This window comes from Nylanderia fulva, unplaced genomic scaffold (genome assembly GCF_048542155.1).
Source record: "Nylanderia fulva isolate GAGA-0341 unplaced genomic scaffold, ASM4854215v1 Scaffold49, whole genome shotgun sequence".
Lineage (NCBI taxonomy): Eukaryota > Metazoa > Arthropoda > Insecta > Hymenoptera > Formicidae > Nylanderia > Nylanderia fulva.
This window is the reverse complement of record NW_028190576.1, coordinates 909,960-930,223: the sequence shown is the minus strand read 5'-3', so window position 1 is coordinate 930,223 and position 20,264 is coordinate 909,960. Positions and strand designations below refer to the sequence as shown.

At 35.5% G+C, this 20,264-nt stretch overlaps 1 protein-coding gene and 1 long non-coding RNA gene across 4 annotated transcripts in view; one reads left to right on the top strand and one right to left on the bottom strand.

Annotated features, from left to right (window-relative positions):
* Positions 1–20,264, bottom strand: part of LOC146721384 (uncharacterized) — a 214,413-nt gene that overhangs the window by 100,758 nt on the left and 93,391 nt on the right. The gene's annotated exons all lie outside the window — the stretch shown is intronic.
* LOC114940071 (nephrin) overlaps positions 1–20,264 on the top strand; it is a 210,374-nt gene that overhangs the window by 102,448 nt on the left and 87,662 nt on the right. For both annotated transcript variants that reach the window (XM_029314553.2, XM_085486892.1), the window contains exons 6-7: positions 6,962–7,189; positions 19,017–19,168. In XM_029314553.2, the coding sequence (XP_029170386.2) occupies positions 6,962–7,189; positions 19,017–19,168 (380 nt within the window). The remainder of the gene's footprint in view (positions 1–6,961; positions 7,190–19,016; positions 19,169–20,264) is intronic.

Below are 20,264 nucleotides of genomic sequence, written 5' to 3'. Positions count from 1 at the left end.
TATATTATTATTTCAATTTTAATTATATTAAAAAATGTTTATAACTAAAAATATTTTATAATTAAAATTTCATTAAGTACTTTATAATTAAAATTTAATTGTATTTTAAATTAATTATATGAAAATTAAAGGCTAAAGATACCAACAGGATATGATATACTATTTTTTCAAACACATTTTAGATTTTGTAATTTTGTAACAGTCTGTATCATGGAATATTCTTGGTTTGCAAGAGGATACCAGCAACGATGGGTTTTAATTTATTTTATTGTGACATAAAATTCTGCAAAACACATCTCATACAAGCTGACCTCGTCGACATCCTCGCAATCCGTGTAAAAAATATTCCTATTGCTAAACGCATTATTTAAAGTTAAAAAAAAATTATTTCCTAGTTTAATTTTTTTCCTAATACATTTATTAATATATTTTAATATATTTAACATATATATTGAAGCAAACTATCTTTCTAAAATTAAATTTTTATTTCTGTAGCACGTGTTGAAGCGAAATAATTTTATTATTTTATTCATGAAATTATTCTTCTCTTGAAATACGAAAGAACGAAACTTTGCAAATAAATTGACTATTAATATTTTCTATTTTACGCGCGCCTTTTGAGTGGCAAAGTTTGTAGTAACTCGAGCTTCGTTAGAGATTCGTGCTTTCATATTTACGATTCTTAGCGGTAATGCTTCTTTCCTTCCGCTTTGAGGTTGGAAATGGTTGGGACTGAGAAATTCACGCAGTGTATCTTGCAGAAATTCAAACTCCATAACGCATTGACTGTAATTCCTAATATCAATAGAACTTTAGACCAAGAGTACACTGAAGGAAACTACTGCGCGATGATGCTTGTAGATTTGCATTCTGCAAACGCTTTATAAAAAAGGAAACTTTATATTTAACCAGTATAAATTTATATTTTGTACTTTATATTTAATTTTCCATCGTGTCTTTAAGTATATTTAATGTTACGCAATTACATGAAAATATCAAATTTGAACAATGTATTATTCCGCGTATATTTTCAGCAAAGCGATCTGATTTTCTCATTTCACATATTTATTACATCACATATTATGACTTTGATTCTCTTTTAATCTTTTGTAATTTCAATAATGAACATGATGTATTAACAAAGAATTCTATTTTTTATTTAGCTGTCTGTTAGCGCAAATATTTGTTAAATTTAAGAGATATTTAATTTTTTTAATATTACCTGACGTAAATATAAATTTTTCCGCGCAAACATTGGAAAAAATTTCCATTCACAAATCTTGCGCGCGAACAATAAACGCGGTTTTTCTGGAACTCAATTTGCAACAACAATCAGTCACAATTGTTTTAAATAAATAAAAGCTCCGTCCAAAAAAAAAAAAAAAAAAAAAAAACTTTTTCGACATAAAGACCGATTCTTTCGGCGCCGCTGCCAGAATCCGGCGCAAATCGCGACACGAAGTTCGGCATACTTCCGCGTTTTCTTTCTCCAATCACGTCGCTCTTGTGCTCATCGGCGGTCCTTGTCAATTCGACACGGTTGTTGAAAATAATTGACCCGGTTTTACTCGTATATTTCGAGCACTCGCATACGTCGCATAAACGCGCGCGCGACCTCGCGCGTTTAAAACTCTGACTGCGCGTTTCGGCCGTGGATATATTCTTCGAAAAGCGGGGCGACCGCTCATTCTGTCGCGTATTGTTACCGCACAATACACCGTGTATTTTCACTACAACCTCATCCCTGACTAGCCCCTGTCCGCCGCTGCTGCTGCATTGTCGGTGTCGGCGTTGTGCCTCGAATGCAATTTTACAGCGTCACAGCGCGTTGGTCAGGGAAATGTTTGTTTTTAACACGACCGGCAGCTATAACTGCACCATCCCCCTGTTTCGCGTTCTTCATTCACCCTTTTCGTCTCGCGATGCGTCGCAATGCATTTTTATTCCGTTCTTCGTATATTATTCTAAAGATATGCATTCGCGCGTATGCTGATTATACTCCTTTACATGGCTCGAAAAATCTATTTTTACTCGTATATATATATATATAAGAAAAATCTGAATTTCAAACTATATTATAAGGAGATTGGCGAGTTCGCGAGAGCATTTATTACTTTCTTGTGTGCCGATTGAGGCTCGATTGAATTCGTGGTTATCGATTAAAGTTTAATCGATACTCAGAGCGGCGCGATTTAATATCGCTACAATTTTACTACCCTTTTATTAAATTGATGGTTTATTATGGAATTATTTGTTTATCGGTTCTATATATATATATATATATATATATAACAAGAACTTTGTGATCCACATTAACGTGTACGATTGTTTGCCTTTAATCGTGATTGCTTACGACATCGCGTAAAATTTGTTTAACGGAGGAATTGCTGGCTGAAAGTATAAAATAAGATCGTAAAACGGATGTCGCATTATAAACGTATATATATCCATGCAGATATATATACTAATTCCTTTTAAGTTTCTTTAACGAAAGTCGGAGGATTGCGACGACGATGTGTTTATACGATAACGGTGTGTTTAAAACGGCGTAACATCATAAAAATGCGCCACGGTGGTAAGTACCGCGACAAGAGTAAGTACGATACGGTAATGAGTTTAGTTCGCAGCGACTTTTATAATACGCGAGCTTTTCTGACTTTTAATACGCGACGCGATTGGGCGCCTAACAAAACTCATAATAAGCTGCAATAATAGCCGCACCGCTTTATTATTCGCCACGTATAAATGCAACTTAAAGCGGTCGTATTTTGCAGCAAGAATATTTATGTATATTCAAATTCTATTTCTAAATAACAATAATTTTTTTTATAATTTGTAAAAGCTCTTTAAAAAATTAATCAACAATTAAAAGGCAATAAGAGCTAATTAAATTCTATCAATTAGTAATTTATTTGTGAAAGAAAGTATAACATATTAAATAACAGACAAAAATTAAAATAAATTCGTTCGTGTAATAATTTTTTTTATTTGAAAAACGTTAAGAGAAATGAAAGTTTCGGGCGAAATTAAATTCGACGGAAGCTTTCAATTTTTAATTACGCATAATTCTGGAAATGGTTATAACAAGTGTCTCGATATTTTCCTCGTCGAAAAAGAATTTATAGTCGCGCAGTATGCATCGTATTTCATACATTTACGACCGCGAGGCGCGCTTTAAAGCGAGGAAGCGGATAGGGAAAAGCTCTCCGAGAGATACCGCCAGCAGGATATATATTTGTATCCTGCGGGGCGACGCGGGGAATTATCCCGCGGGAAACAATGGAAACAGTAGCGGAATTAATTATAGTGTAGAACTTAATGAACGCTTATTATCGTTCCCTTTTTGAGGGAGGGAAGGAAAATGGCTTGGTTATCGCGCAGTGGTATTGTCGGAATTGTCGCGACAGGAGGGAAGTTGCAAACGCACGAGACGGCGTTCCTGAATATCAATCCGCGATAAACACAATTTTCTTGCAAATCAAATTCATCGAGTAATGTGCTTTTGGATTTGAACAAAAACTCGGCTAGATCGCAGATGATTTTTTTTACATTTCTCTGCGCGTAGAAAGCTTGATGGATTTTAATAATGTATAACTCTGCGTATAAATAAGTTATATGTGTGTAATAAGTTTATGTAATATTTATGTAATACGAAAGATGTGCGGCAGGAAAATCAACAAATAAGATAAAAATTCGTGATGCGAAAAATTTATAGAAGCGATACACAGAAAAAAAGGAATCCTTGATTCAAGTATATTTTTATTCTTGAACGCTATTTGATTGATTTAAGCATAGAATGCTCTTTGTAATCACAAATTTTCATTTGCCTTAATAATAAATAAGTTTGTGTAAAGTATATTTTATCCTTAAGATATATTCTTGTTTTAAAAATCGCATATGGTAAAAACAAACTTAGTCACATTTGAACTAAAAATTATTATATATACTTGAACGTACCGCTTATATCCGATGCTCACTTGTCACTTGTCCTTGCAATATTTATAAGTAAATTTCAGCTTCAACCAAGAATATTTTGCACTTTATTTCAAAAATAAATTATCCTTTATCCAAAATTATTTATATTTGCCGCTATTATAAGAATAAAATATACTTGAATCAAGGCATATTTGCATTCTTTCAAGGATACTGTTTTTTCTGTGTATAAGTTATGCGTTCAGAAATATATACCAGGTGTTCCTTTTTTTCGTATCAATATCTGAAATGCATATATTTGTGCTACTTTAATTGCGCACATTAATTAGAAGCTTCCCTCGGGTCATCCAACGCAACAGACGCGTTTCCTGAACGCGCAGGATAACTTCGATTTCGCGACGGTGGGTGCGGGGAAGCCTCTTGTTCATTTCCTGGTTATTGTTTAATGAACGTGTAGCCCGGGAAATTAATGCGATTCCAGCGCATTGTGCTCGAGAAATTAACGCGATTGTAGATAATACGCGTCTCGCTATAACGCGCGTGTAGGATTATCTGTTTGTTTCTTTTCGTACTTCCGGCAGTTATGTTTACTCATATAATCTGCATCTGATAAATTATTTTATGCTTCAGTAAAGCTTGTCTCGCAAAATACGCAAATCCATGTCACTCGCGCATTAAGAACAGCGCGAAAACAAACATTTGCAGTTGTTGTAACATTGCAGGTAAATGCAGATTAAGCTCCGTCAGCATTCTGCGTCACGCAAAAATGCGAAATTTTGATGTGCGCAACGCGCATATATATATATGTATAACATTTTTATATAAACATTTTGAGAGTTAACAATTATTTTAATTTTGCTTTAAATCTCTTTTTAAATATGTGTTTATTCTTATTTATGAGAATTTAACACGCAAATCTCAAATTAATTTTTTTTTAGATAGACTTTAATCAAACTTGAAAGACAATATAATACAATTTTGTCACGCATCTATAGTTTCGAGAATTAAACCGCGGAAAAGCTTTTATAATATTTTACATTTGTATTTATTAAAAAAACTCATAAAAGAGGAAATGCGTTGTTGTCGAAATATTTAATTAAACGCGTTGCATCAGGACACTAACATTGCACTTCAGGTCCTGACTATGCAAATGCAAGTCTCCGGATTATTAATGTAGATCTCTAAACGAGCAAATAGCTACATCTAATTACAACTACCTATTCTAGTTAACTATCAACATCAACGATCGCGGCTTTCGACAAGATGTATACGTAATGTACAGACGTATCTTTGATTGGGTATCTATGTAGACAACTGGAACATAGACAGCCGTCTCTGAACTAGATAGACAGATGGTTCATCTAGAATAACTGTTGATCAGGAATGGGTATCCGTTAATATCGTGTAGTGTTCGATGATACGCGTTGTTGCTGTTTGTATAATGATACTGTACGCTGCAAGACGTCTGTAGAATTGAAATGAAGAGATCATTGAAAACAAGGATTCTCACAAGTTTTACCCTCGCATTTGCTTTCAATAGTTTTGCAAATTCTTTCTCTTTTCAAGCATTATATCTGCATATTAAATTAACACTTGAAATTAATAGTGTAAAATCTTCAAAAAGTCAGAAGACATAAAAAAGCACTATTTAAAAAAAAAGTTCAGATTTTATATACAAATTGCGAAATTTATATTAAAGACGTACGAGAAAAATTGGTGATGTAAACATTTACCCCAATAAAAATATAAAAGAAATAATAAATCTAAAATAATTGCGCGTGTGAGTTATATTAATGTGCAAGTTTCGAGACACTCTAATTCGAATTATTGGGGGAAAATAATCCCTAACTTACATCAAATATACAAAGCCCGCTGAATGGTCGGAACCGGTTTGTCGTCCCTTCTCCTGTTTACAATCGCCGTTCGCGGCAGATAATTCGCCCTGGTCTGATAATTTACCAGCTTCCTTACATCCCCAGACGACAAGTGTACCTTGCTAATTAGTCAGCAGTAAATTAGCGCAACGCCATTAAAGCGACGTGCGAGGGATCTATCCCGGAAGTACACGCTTTCGTGGTCTCCTTTCGTCATAATTAGCCGTAACAGTCGGCGACGGTGAGCCACAGGTAGATAGATAAGTCTCTCGAGAATGGGAGACGTGGAGTGTCTACCTTTGTGCCGTTGCTTCGACCGAACGAGGCCCGTCCGCCTTCGTGATTGACGGCGACATCCACGACGCGACCCTCGGGAGACGAGCCACTCGAATTACCCTCGCTGTCAACTGGCTCATTGGCGGAGAAGTAATGAGTAATTGGCAGGCGTCATCATCCTGCCAGTTCCGATACGTCCCGCATTCCGATCCTTTTCAGCATCGGTTTCGATGTTACAGTCGTACGACAAGCTTGTCGAACCGCTAATTGACATTTGACAAAAGCTTTTTCTCCTAAATCCCATCAATACTTCAACGTAAACGGGGAATATTTGTCCTCGGTATTTATAATTAATTTGAGTTAATGATTTTGATATAGTGATAAATATTTAGAACTCTGTATTAAAAATTATATATATATATATTTTTCACTTGATACAATCAGTCTTTAATCCATTTTTTTACATATATATTAATTAAATGTTTAAATTTTTTACGACACATCTAAAAATTGTGCGCCATTGATTTTACGGTTATTATTATAATTTCGTATTTCGATTTTTAGACATAATTAAATATTGAATAGTAAAAACTTGTAAATATTTAGAACTCTATATTAAAAATTATATATATATTTTTCACTTGATACAATCAGTCTTTAATCCATTTTTTTACATATATTAATTAAATGTTCTAATTTTTTACGATACATCTAAAAATTGTGTGCCATTGATTTTACGGTTATTATAATTTCGTATTTCGATTTTTAGACATAATTAAATATTGAATAGTAAAAACTTGACGATGTTAATGCAGCGCGCGCATTTGACTTTTTTCATTATACTTTTCTAATTCTATTTTCACTTGATACATGCGTAGGCAAGCCAAGACCGCAGGTCTCTTGGTATCTGGAGTCGCAGAACATTCCTGCGTCCACTGAAATTCGAGAGACACATGGTCCGAATGGGGAGATCAACGTTGTAACCATCAGCAACGTGACTGTGAAGGTTCTCACAAGGAGGCATCATCACGCCAAGCTGTCCTGCCGAGCGAATAACACTCAATTAGCGCCGCCACCCACCACTACCATCGTCATAGAGCTTAACAGTAAGTACGCTCATTCCAATTAACGCTAATTGCGCGCGACGACGTGGCATATATAGTTAAGTCGACTCTTCGTTGCAACGAGTTTTTTTTTTTTTTTTTTTTTTTTGGAGAAGAGCGAGCCTACTCAGGCGTCTCCTCTCCGTTTTGCAAGAACGAGAAAACGTAAGCAAAAGCGCGAATGAGAAAAGAAGATTTAATTGTCACGATGACGACAATAACGAAATTATCACGAATATTAATCCTTCTATGCGGTGCGGCTTCTGTGACTATTCGAATCCACGAAAATGTCGAAATTGTCGTTGCAGTTTCATTGAAGTTTCATTCCGATGCGGTTTATATAGTACAAAGGGGAATTGCGGTTCTCGCGTGTCAGAGAGGCTCTTTATTCGCCCGTAAAATAACGACTGCTTGAATTACTCGCTCGCACGTTCAGCTATTACGCAAGTACGGAAAAAAAAAATGTGAATATTTTCCCCGGGAATGTTTCAAATTTCCCGAATACCCGCGGAACAAGATAGCCGTGTTATGAATATGCAAAAAGCCCGTCAATATCGGCGATATACTTTCGATCGATGCCTGCTTCTCTTCCTTCTCCACCTCCTTTCCTGCTTTCCTCCTCGTTCCGTATATTGGTATCAATATTTTTTTTTTTTTCGCGACAAAAAGAATATAGCGAAATATTTAACCGGCTCGAGATCCGATTTGTCTGAACCGGATCTCTCTCTTTTTTTTTCCAACCCAACCGTAAATGAAAGCGAACTTTTGGACGAGACGAAATTGAAACATTTTTCACCGATTACAATGGGGGAGGGAAGGAGGAGAGAGAGGAAAAGTTCGAGGAGGGGATTCGTCGAAAAGCAATCAACCCCACGATGTCATTAATAACGCCACTTCCGGAATCGCTTCGAAATGCGACGGACGCATGGCGCAGGCAACATGCCGCGAACGCGGCAACGTTCGATTAATCTCCATGAAAAACAGAGGTAGAAAGGAAATATATACGTAGTGCACCTCTTTCCGTCCGTTCCTCTCTAATCCGGAAACAACGGTGGAGACTCGGCGAAAATTACGATTTCCCTTCGGTCGCAAAGTGAATCCGAGACGAATAATTCGTTTGCAATTATTTCGAAGAGTATACGGAAATTATAATGCAAGTTCGTTGCTCGCAAACTCATAACACATCGTCATATATCGTAATTACAAGTATAAGCTGCTACAAATTGGTTTCAGCATGTAAATTTACTATTTCAAGCTTTTATGTGCTTTTACGCATTTACGTATCGAGCTCTTTGCATTAAGGATATATATTGTATTAGCAATATTAATTACTTGATGTTTTTATGGACAAATCGATTGTTTACACGCATTTCTTTATATTTTATTCTAATAATAAATATTACTAAGGTAGCTTTTGTAACACTGAAAATGAAGAAACTTGTTAAGGAAAGTAATGATCCAGCAAAGTTGGAAAAATTGGAGTATTTGCAACGAACTCGTATGCGAGTATCTGATAACTCATGTCTGGCTTATCAGATTTCGCTGGAATCTATCGCGTATCGCAAAAAATGGATTTCGAAATATTGAGCGATGCGCGCGCGAAACAAAAAATCCTTCATTTTTTTCCATCGACTAATTGACCATCCACGGTTCGTCAAAGAACAACAGGCGACCATTTTAATTGATCGGCGCGAAGTAATTCCTGTTGGGTTTGACGACTGGGAATGGATGCGGCTCAAACGCAAACAGATTGCAGTTATTCATATGTGATATCATACTCCGTCCCCAAAAATTGAAAACCGCCAGGCTAGTTGAATTATTTATCGCTTGCTGTGTGTGCATGCATGTCCGGAAAATAATTTCGAAATATGATCTTTAAAACCGTACTTTTTTTTTTAACGATCTTCGCTGTATCAAAGTTTCGAGACTGAAACTTGGTTACAAAATCATTTAACATTCTGATGAATAAAATTAAATTTCAATCTCACAAATTCACAAATTAACTTAATTTACGTAATGAGAGATGATTTGCTACAAGTAACGTAATAATGGATCATAATTGTGACGTAATAACATTGTAATTTATGGGGCGATATAATTGCCGAAGAATAATTCATTACTCCCTCTAAATATATTTCGCGATTGGAACAGCTGCTCTACATTTTGTAGACATTTTTAAATCTTGTCGAACATCTCTTTTCTTCCTTCCGTGTCGCCTTGATGGCAGTCGCCGGGATGGAAAATTAATATTCATAATTGTATAAGCGGCGTGGCGGTTCATCGGCACGCCCGAGATTCATCTGACAAGAAACTTGTGCGCCAGACAAACAAGTTTAAATTAAATCGCCGGAAGCTGCCTCGAGCCCGAAGATGCAAAAGCAGTCCACTTGCCATAGATTACCGTAGAGGCTACTTTCGCGTGATGTTAAAAAGCTTGAGAACGCAAACAGGAACGTATCGATCGTGAAATATTTAGAACACGACGTTCGATTATCTTAATTGAAAAGCGAGATACTTTCACAGCTTCTACAGTTAGAAAATTTTCTTGCCAGACATTTTCACTCTCCTTTTATTTGCTTTTTTTTATTTCATTCAAAGAGACATTAATGTGCATTATTAATAATAATATAAGTATGCTGTCTTCTAAGCTGGGCAATAGAGCCAAGGAAACGAAACGAAAAATTAATTAAACGGAACTGTATCTCAATTTGAGATCCCAAAGTTCCACATATAAATTAATTTCGAAACTTACATATGGAGAAATAAGCGAGAAAAATATAGGTCCGAAAAGTCGCTGAAGCGGGAATCGAACCCGCGTCTTTCACTTTCCGGGCGACTGCTCTTACCAACTAAGCTATTCAGACCCTTTCGATCCTATATTTTTCATTTGCCTTTTTAGTAGATGTTAGTAAATACCGCCGTGATTAGCCCAAGGCGTGAATAAACTCAGAAATAAATATTTTTATCGGCTCTCAATATAAATAATATAAGTATGCTGTCTTCTAAGCTGGGCAATAGAGCCAAGGAAACGAAACGAAAAATTAATTAAACGGAACTGTATCTCAATTTGAGATCCCAAAGTTCCACATATAAATTAATTTCGAAACTTACATATGGAGAAATAAGCGAGAAAAATATAGGTCCGAAAAGTCGCTGAAGCGGGAATCGAACCCGCGTCTTTCACTTTCCGGGCGACTGCTCTTACCAACTAAGCTATTCAGACCCTTTCGATCCTATATTTTTCATTTGCCTTTTTAATAGATGTTAGTAAATACCGCCGTGATTAGCCCAAGGCGTGAATAAACTCAGAAATAAATATTTTTATCGGCTCTCAATATAAATAATATAAGTATGCTGTCTTCTAAGCTGGGCAATAGAGCCAAGGAAACGAAACGAAATTTAATTTTTCGTTTCGTTTCCTTGGCTCTATTGCCCAGCTTAGAAGACAGCATACTTATATTATTTATATTGAGAGCCGATAAAAATATTTATTTCTGGGATTATTAATAATGTCTATGTTCTAATATTGAAATTTTTATTTTAATAAGATTAACGTCAAATATTTGTAAGCTATTATTTCAGTTAAAAGAATTCTATATTTAGATAAAAACAAATTCTCTGAAAGAAAAAATATAATACGGACCACGTTCTTCAATCGATTCTAATTTAATTACACAATGTAGAACGACTGAAAATGATAATAGACTCAACAGACTTAAAGAAGAAATGAAAAAGCAAATTTTTCTCACGCAATTACGATCAAATATCTTAAAACTCACAATAGCGATTTTAATCAAATATCGCAGAAGCGCAATAAATCTCAGCGAAAAATACACACGTCATATATTTGTAAGCTATTATTTCAATTAAAAGAATTCTATATTTAAATAAAAACAAATTCTCCGAAAGAAAAATATAATACGGACCACGTTCTTCAATCGATTCTAATTTAATCACACAATGTAGAACGACTGAAAATGATAATAGACTCAACAAACTTGAAAAAAAAAATGAAAAAGCAAATTTTTCTCACGCAATTACGATCAAATATCTTAGAACTCGCAATAGCGATTTTAATCAAATATCGCAGAAGCGCAATAAATCTCAGCGAAAAATACACACGTCATATATTTGTAAGCTATTATTTCAATTAAAAGAATTCTATATTTAAATAAAAACAAATTCTCCGAAAGAAAAAATATAATACGGACCACGTTCTTCAATCGATTCTAATTTAATCACACAATGTAGAACGACTGAAAATGATAATAGACTCAACAAACTTGAAAAAAAAAAAATGAAAAAGCAAATTTTTCTCACGCAATTACGATCAAATATCTTAGAACTCGCAATAGCGATTTTAATCAAATATCGCAGAAGCGCAATAAATCTCAACGAAAAATACACACAACGTTATCAACGTTTTCGACGTTGGAAAATATCAGTCGCAACAAGGTCGGCAATTATAATCGAACGAATAGATATCGACGTCACGCTTCGAAAACGGAAATCTCGACTGACGTAGTACCTCGGTTCAATATTGAAGCACGATTGCTTCGTTTTTTTTTCTCCCTCGGTCGAGTGTCGTACATTGCATCGAGATTCATTCCGCAGCTTGTCGCTTTTCGATTCCTCGTTTAATTGGAGAAGCGCGCGAGAATTCGCTGTCTGCATAATCGCGTCGAAACCCCGGCGATATTCCGTCGCAATCGTGCGATCGCGCGAAAGTCTAACGAGTCATTGAAGGGCTCCCCCAGGAGTCGATCGACTTGCGAAAACGATTTCCCGCGGTCGACAACCAGGTCGACGGGTATATACTCCGATGTCGAGGAATGGATTACGTCGAGCACTCGGAACCGCGTGCGATGTGTCCCATTAATTTTTCATGCCGTCGCCGAGAGGGTAAAACCTCTCGACCCTGTGCACGAATGCTTCGTCGTCGTCGTCGTTAATCGTTATTCGATAGCTCCGCGTAATGGAGATGACGAAATTGGAGCAGAATGCGATACGTATGGCTCTCATAAAGTATGTACGTAAATAGGATATGGGGAAAATACAAAGACACGCGACCACTCGAGAGACAAATCGGATTCGTATAACGAGGGAGAATTTATTTGTAGAAATGAAAATCGTACGAGATATGAGAAGTATTGTCATTCTGTTATCTAGCGATTTTTCGATGAGTATAATTTTTCTGTGACGATAATTATGAATTATATTTGTATATATGATTGCTAAATTATAATTTTCTCGCTTGCGGTTATTTAATGTCAGGTTAACACCATCTCACATATTTATGAGACATTATCGATTACGGATTCGATTTATGCAATTTCGCGTTACTTTCGAGCAAGAGATGAGGACGATGTGCGCGGTATAAAAAAGCGAGGAATATTGAGTTCTTAGCAGAAGTCGCCGCACCGAAGGAAAATATTGTATATTTTTCCATATAATATCTTGAAGTGGCATACCGCTATGAATTTTTATTATTTTTAGCAATGCGTTCTCTTCTACTCTGTCGTCGCTCACCGTTTATCTTATGATATATTTCCTTGCAGAATCAGCAGAAATGTCGTAGTACCGTCGCTGATTCTCTCAACTATCATGAAATCGATCAGATCGATAATATATGAAAACATAAATATTATACATGAAACGCGCGTGACAAAATTAAAACCCATTGAACAAGAATTGAAAGATTTATTATAGTTCACAATTAATTGTTGATCGCCAGTGTTAAAATTTTCACGTACACGCGTGTGTACTTATTTTCAATAAATGAATAGCCAGTTTTTGGTCGAATTAAATTGCATCTTATTATTTATTATAGTACCATTTTGTGCGAATATATATTTAATAATTTAATACATTAATATTTTGCGGTCGCAGTAAATACTGAACACTAATGAATTTGAAAGATAAATAATAAATTAAATTATATATACCAAACATTAAAGCAACAGCATAATTGAAGAAGATATGATAAATATTGCTAAATCTTTATTTGTACGCTGTTAATGTAGGAAAAGAATGAAGCATTATGAGAGAATGCTATTATATTACCGGCAGTTCTGTAGCAATAACGCGCGTTTCATTTATCGCGACTGTATTTTAAATCGCTAACACCAGCTACCTCTCAACGAGGTTGCAAATCGGCACATTGCAGAGAGGAACAAAAGCGAGACGATCGCCCACTCGCGAACTTGTTCAACTTTTAATGACTCATTCTACCAAGGCGTTTGATTCCGAATAGAATGTAGTCTGCGCGAGTTCCAGAAGAATAATCAAGTTAGGTAACAAGCCGAAGAGAGTCTCCGGTTTCTCTCCCGGTCCGGGGGTATTCCGTCGACACAGAAATTCCATTCGGCAAAAATCTCCTTCCTCTTTTGCGATCGGCGTCTCCCGTTAATTAGTAAGAAAATTAATGAAGCCGCCTCCACCCACGTAAACTTTGCGCGCGCGCGCGCGCGAAGCTCATTAGTCTTTTATAGTTAGGAGCATTAACGAAAGTAGTAGATGCAGCTCTTGATAGATCAGGCGATTATATACTCGCCAGTAGTAACGACCTAATGAGTATCGGACATCAAAAGAAATTCCTCATTAAAATCAATCGCCCTTGTTTTTCTTGGGCAATATCGACGATAATTGTAAATCGAAAAGCCTCTTTTCGACGCAATTATGGATGATTGAAGAAATAATGTAGTGTAACTAATATATTATAATATAAATATAATATTATAATATATTATCTATTAATATATTAAAAATACGAAATTTCAAGTTTTGATCCTTTGAGAAATTGTAGCGGATTGCTAATGCTAACAAAAAGTGATGTTTAGACGTAGAACAAAATTCATTAATTTTAAGCACATTGTAATAAAAATTTCGATTTTACCATCGAATTACGGAATAATAAAAATTCATAAATTATAAAAAAGGAACATTTTTTGAGAAATAATGTTATTTTATTTATCAAATATCTTTCTGATTTTTTTACCAGACTTGTACTACAATATATACTGATACAATCTTCAAATCTTAAAATATTCATGTAAAAATACGATATACGAGAAAGATAGTAAAACAAATAAAAGAAACGAGCTGCATCCCAAGATTAGAAAATAAAATGTAGGTAGCTATAGTTCGTAAAACAAATAATAAAATTTAATTTGTTTATACGGAGGTCCGTCTCGTGTCAATCCGGATCAATTCGTTTTATAATCGCGCTCTCAATCTCTGTTAAGCAGACAATTCGAACTCGCGATATAAAAGTAATCTCGTAACGAAACCAGGCGAGTGCGGCGGATTTCAAGAAACGAAATGAGGACGTTTGTGAATCCACCAAGTCGCAGACAGCGTAACAACCGTCGAAAGTGCTCTCTTGCTGGCAGTACGGTGGAAGAAGAAGCTCACTCCGGAGACGAGTGAACTTCAAGAATGTAACTCCTTGTGCTTGATAACTCAACCCGCAGAGGGAAAGCGAGAGGGAGAGAGAGAGAGCTAATAATTTTCTCTTCCACCCGACGCGAATTGTCTTCTTTTATGCTGTGACATCAATTTTTTTTTTACCAACATATTTTCCAACGTGACATTCTTAATCACTGATGAATCTCTACCTATTCTACTCTCTTCGAAGAGAAAAAAGTATATCAAATCTTTTATGGGTCGTTAATTTGGAAATTAACTTTTAAAATATGAAACTTTTTCTGCTCAGACATTTTTAAAATATATTTCATTTCTATAAACTTCTAATTCTTGATATAAAAAGAAATTCGTGTAAGGATCGATTATAAATTTGCATTCAAAAACTAGATAAAATTGGACGCAAAATGTGAAATACACTGCACAGGTTTTGTATATACATGAAATTTATTTAATAAACATACATATTTTCTCGCTTGCAAACGCATAAGAGGATTAATATTTCGTCGGTGATTTGTTTCACTGCGGTCCTGGATTCTTCACCTCTTCGGAATTAATTAGTTTGCCCAAAGGCTCCTGGCAAGTTAGTATTATTCCACCGTACGTTTCGTATATTCTCTTGTATTTTCCAAAGTGTGAAAATCGTATACATTGTCGCCTCGTTTACAGGCTTTTGCGAGAATCGAAATACGAAAGTAGACCCGGGAGAAACGTAGGTCCACCCCATTTATCATCCCCTCATTCCGACGAGACCGTAACGATACGGAGCTCACTGAAACTTTGCCAAATTATGGCAATAATATCACTTAGAATCCCGAGTCTCGGCGAAATTTCACTTAAGCCGACAGTTAGTGAGAATATACGAATTTACGACGCACGACTCTTTAATGTTCGATCGTTCCCGAAACAACAGACTTTAACCTATCTACGAACGAGCCACTTAATGATCAGCCTCTTCCGGATCTCCCTGATTTCGCTATTTGACTTTCTCTTCTTCACCTCTTTACGCTAACCGTATCGAAATTGAAGTAAATACAGTTTTCCAAGCATATTCAACATTAAATACCATAAACACGGAATAATATATTTTATGTTGATTGAAAAAGTGAATAAAAAAAGATGGATAGAAATTCTGGAAATTTTTGTTGATTTCTTAAGTAATTTTATTCGTGGAAACTCAATTTATGTCATGTCTAACACGTCAAAATGTATTCACATAGTTTGCAATATTGAATCTCATTTTGAATTCTTGAGCGAGTCAAACATTAAAGGGATTCGATTTTTTAATAAAAAAAAAACCTTTATTCCCTTTTGTTAAAAAATTCTCATCCCTCGTGAGATCTTGGTCGAAGTCAAATTTAAAGTTCATCTTCAGACGGATAAATCGATTTCCTTTAATGATCTTTAGTCACCGAAAAACCTGGAACAAGATTATAACTTCAAGTTTAGCTAACTTTTTTTCTTAGACTAAGTATAAAGTTTATAAGAGGCAGGGAAAGAATTAACTTAAGAATAATTTTTAAACTGATCATTGTTTCAAGCTCTACTCTAGGCTTAAAAACAGAGTTAAGGAGAACTTTTCTCTGCTTTTTTATTGATTTGAAACAATTATAATACATTGAATTGTAAAGGTTGGAAAGAAATTTCTTTGCTCGCACATTATGCTTAATTTATTTAATTACATTAAGTATGTGTATGTATAAAGCTATCAAATTCTTATTATCAGAAATTTTATGGAAAATTTCTATCTTAGATTTCAAAAACATCTTCGCAGCCTCTTGCGAGCCGCTTAAAGCTTTAAGCACCGCTCAGGCGTTATTCCCGCAGCGTCTAACGGATAAAATGGCATAGCTCCTCGAATTCTGTTTTCAAAAGTCACACGATAAACGCGCGAACGAAGCGCACCTTATTGAACTGCTTCGTAACTCGATTAAAGCCACTCCATGCTCGCGAATAATAATAGCGGCTCATTTAAGCGACCGTGCAGACGACGAGTCTTCGAGTTTTGTGCTTCCATTTGTGAAAGGGTGCTTGATTGAGAATGTAAGTTCGCGAAAAGGGAACTCACAAGAATCGCGCGAACGGAGAGAAAAGAAAACGAGAAATAAATGAATCAATATAAACGCACTGGAATTAATAATCAAATCGAATTTATTTTACGTTTCGGGGCAACTTTATCTATGAATAACAAAATTAATATCTATTTATTGTACATAACGCAAAACGTAAAATGGAGAACTTTTTTTTTATTTATGTAGGTATATAAGTAATAAGTAATTTCTCTTCTTTTGTAAATTTTGATAGAACAATTGAGTCAAATCGAAAAAAATGAATAAATGATATCATTCTTTATCCACACACAAACAGCTTTAATGTTTTGTAATAAATTTAAAAAAAAAATTAAAAAAAATTAAAAAATTGAATAAATAAAAATATGCGGCATACATCTGGAAAACGAATTCATAATTAATTTTTATAAAATAAAAATAAAATGACGTTTTTAATTACCTTTACAACTTTCGGTATTAATAAATAATCTTGGCGTTAAAGATTTCAAAGTTTCTATTTAAAAGCTCAATTTTTAATTTTTTTAACAATCTCTCTTTACTTATAAATTTGAAAACTACAGCTATTCTATACGAATTTATATTAATATTACGATATAGTTCACGCTTGCGCAAATTCTTTCTTCTTTGGAGAACCGGAAGATTTTAACGCAGTTAACCTGAAAGGTTGGCTGAGATGGGATATATGTAGAGGAGAGTAAAGTGATGAAAGGGGAAGACGACAGTTCGTTCACAGGGAGAGAGGTACTAAAAGCCTCGTCGAATTCTTCACGTCGTCTCGTCCGTTCGCGCACACCTGACGACATGAATTTTGATTTGCAAATGAAATCTCAACTTTGTCGGGAATTTCGCACTCGGCAATCTTCCTCGTACCGCCTTTGTTTTCGGCAGCTTTCACGACCAGCTCCAATTATACGGACTTATTCTCTCTCTTCGCCCGGTTCCTTTCATTCCGATTTCAATTTTTTTTTTTCCGATCTATTCGCTTTCTTTCCTCCTTCCTTCCGTGTCGTCATCGATCTACGGCTTCCTTTTCTCCTCTTAGTCGAGAACTTTCGCGGAGAATGCCGGACAGAGAGGAGGAACTCGCGGCATGAAATTCGCGAACGGACTGAATTCTAATTATCCCGGCGTTTCTTTCGCGCGTTTTTCACGTTCTTCGTTTTTTTCCCCCTTTTTTTTTGCCTTTACCGCTTTCGCTGGATCGCGTCGTCCTTCGTTATGCGCTACCGCATATTGCAAAAACGCCGGATCCTCGGAAAGGGACGGAAGTAATGGCCGAAGCGGAAGTGGAAATCAAAAAAGCGAGCGTCTATGCGAATCGTGCTTACGAACTGTACGTGATTGCCATTGAAATGCCTTGTTTGTTGTATGAGCGACAAATTATTTTATCTTAAATTGGTTTACTGATATAGATGTGGAGTTTTTTCGGATTTTCTCGCGACGGTATGAAATCAAATAAATGAGAATATGTTATTGAGAGATGATAAAGCGAACTTTATTCATAATTATATGAATACGGAGACAAGATAATAAGAATTTTAACTTGATTTAACAAAGTTTATTGCGCCCAATTTCGCTCAACTGCGAATTCTTTGATAAAGTCCGAGCGTTTTATTAATTAAAATTTAATCACGATATTCTTTTATTATTTTAATATCTAATATACAGGATGTCCGACAATAATCTATCGCGTGGAAGTAGAGCGATTTAAACCCCTATCCTCTTTTGCAACCCTTTTTAATTAATTTTTCCTTAATCATCCGTCCTGTCTTGCGATCTTCGCAATAATTAAGGTATGACTTTCCTAATACGAACTACATATGTTTCATTTTACTTTTGTTTTCCATTTATGTTAATCGTTGATATCACAGAAAAAAAGGAATCCTTGATTCAAGTATATTTTTATTCTTGAACGCTATTTGATTGATTTAAGCATAGAATGCTCTTTGTAATCACAAATTTTCATTTGCCTTAATAATAAATAAGTTTGTGTGAAGTATATTTTATAATATACTTAAGATATATTCTTGTTTTAAAAATCGCATATGATAAAAACAAACTTAGTCACATTTGAACTAAGAATTATTATATATACTTGAAAGTACCGTTTATATCCGATGCTCACTTGTCATTTATCCTTGCAATATTTATAAATAAATTTCAGCTTCAACCAAGAATATTTTGCACTTTGTTTTAAGGATAAATTATCCTTTATCCAAAATTATTTCTATTTGGCGCTATTATAAGGATGAAATATACTTGAATCAAGGCATATTTGCATTCTTTCAAGGATACTGTTTTTTCTGTGATTAAATTCGCGATATCGTCTTTGTTTGCAGTGAAACCGTTGAAAGTGGAAATTTTGGGGAAGGATCAAGTCCTCTCGGCGGGAAAGATGTATGACGTGAGATGTCAGAGCAGCGGTTCAAGGCCGTCGGCGGTCCTGACCTGGTGGAAGTCCTCGAAGCAGCTGAAGGGGCTCAAGAAAAACGTGAGTATCGCCAAGAATCTTCTTCCTTGCGCTTCGCGAGGTAAAAACATGCCTGCGCTCGAACGAACCGCGCCGCCGTTTCGCGCTTAATTGCATCCCTTCACTTAACCACTGTTTCGAGATACGAGAAACATTCTCTTTTTCCCTTTCTCTCGATTACACAACTTCACTTCGCTTTATTACATAGACTAAGCTGAGCGCTCTTTCTCTCTCTCTAATGATGTAAACCATTTTATTTGAGCATAAATATTTTTGCCACGGTGAGACAAATAAATTATCGTTATAATCAAATCGTAGGTATAAACATATTATTTCAAGGTTTATTGATTCAATTAAAGAGGAATTTTATTATTCTGCCTCGAAATAACGTAGATCCTAATTGGTACCTCTATTTTTGTAATTATTTTAGCTGTATTGCTTTATTTGTGTAACAAGGATGCGACTCATTTTATCAACATGTTATTTAAATACAGAGGTTTTCGCGATGAAAGAACGAACGAAGCGAACGAATATTACTATCGTTATTGTTTTAGTAAAAAAAAGAAAAAAAAATTCTATTATTATTGCAGAGTATTGTTAATTTACTTGGTCGTTTATTATTATTTTATTTCATAATACTCAGATTCCAATCAAAATCTTAATTTTCGCTTGTTCTTCTCTTTTAGATCCCGTTCTCGTGTTACTTTTATATACAATTGATTCGCGTCGCCATTCATTCCATCATCTCGTTTCGAAATTGAAATCTTCGATTCGCCGTCTCGGAAAAATCGCGATAACACACATTTTCCCTATAATATCAATCGCGCGAAGAAAGAGCTCGTTCGCGACGCTCGCCAAATCGACACGCGGCGAAGAATCCGTCTCTCTCTCTCTCCCGCGATTAAACAAAAGAATAATAGAAAAGCGCGAGTACGAAATAACGACGGCGGAAATGACGTCGCGGCGGAAGATGATGCGCGATCTTTCGTCGCGAAATTGACGGAGAACCGCTTCCAGGGCAAATCGATTCTCTCGTTGCGCTCTACGGCTCTTCGCGCGACGCGACGGAGCGAAAATAAAAATGACAGTGCCTCGATACACGAAATACTGCTGGGAG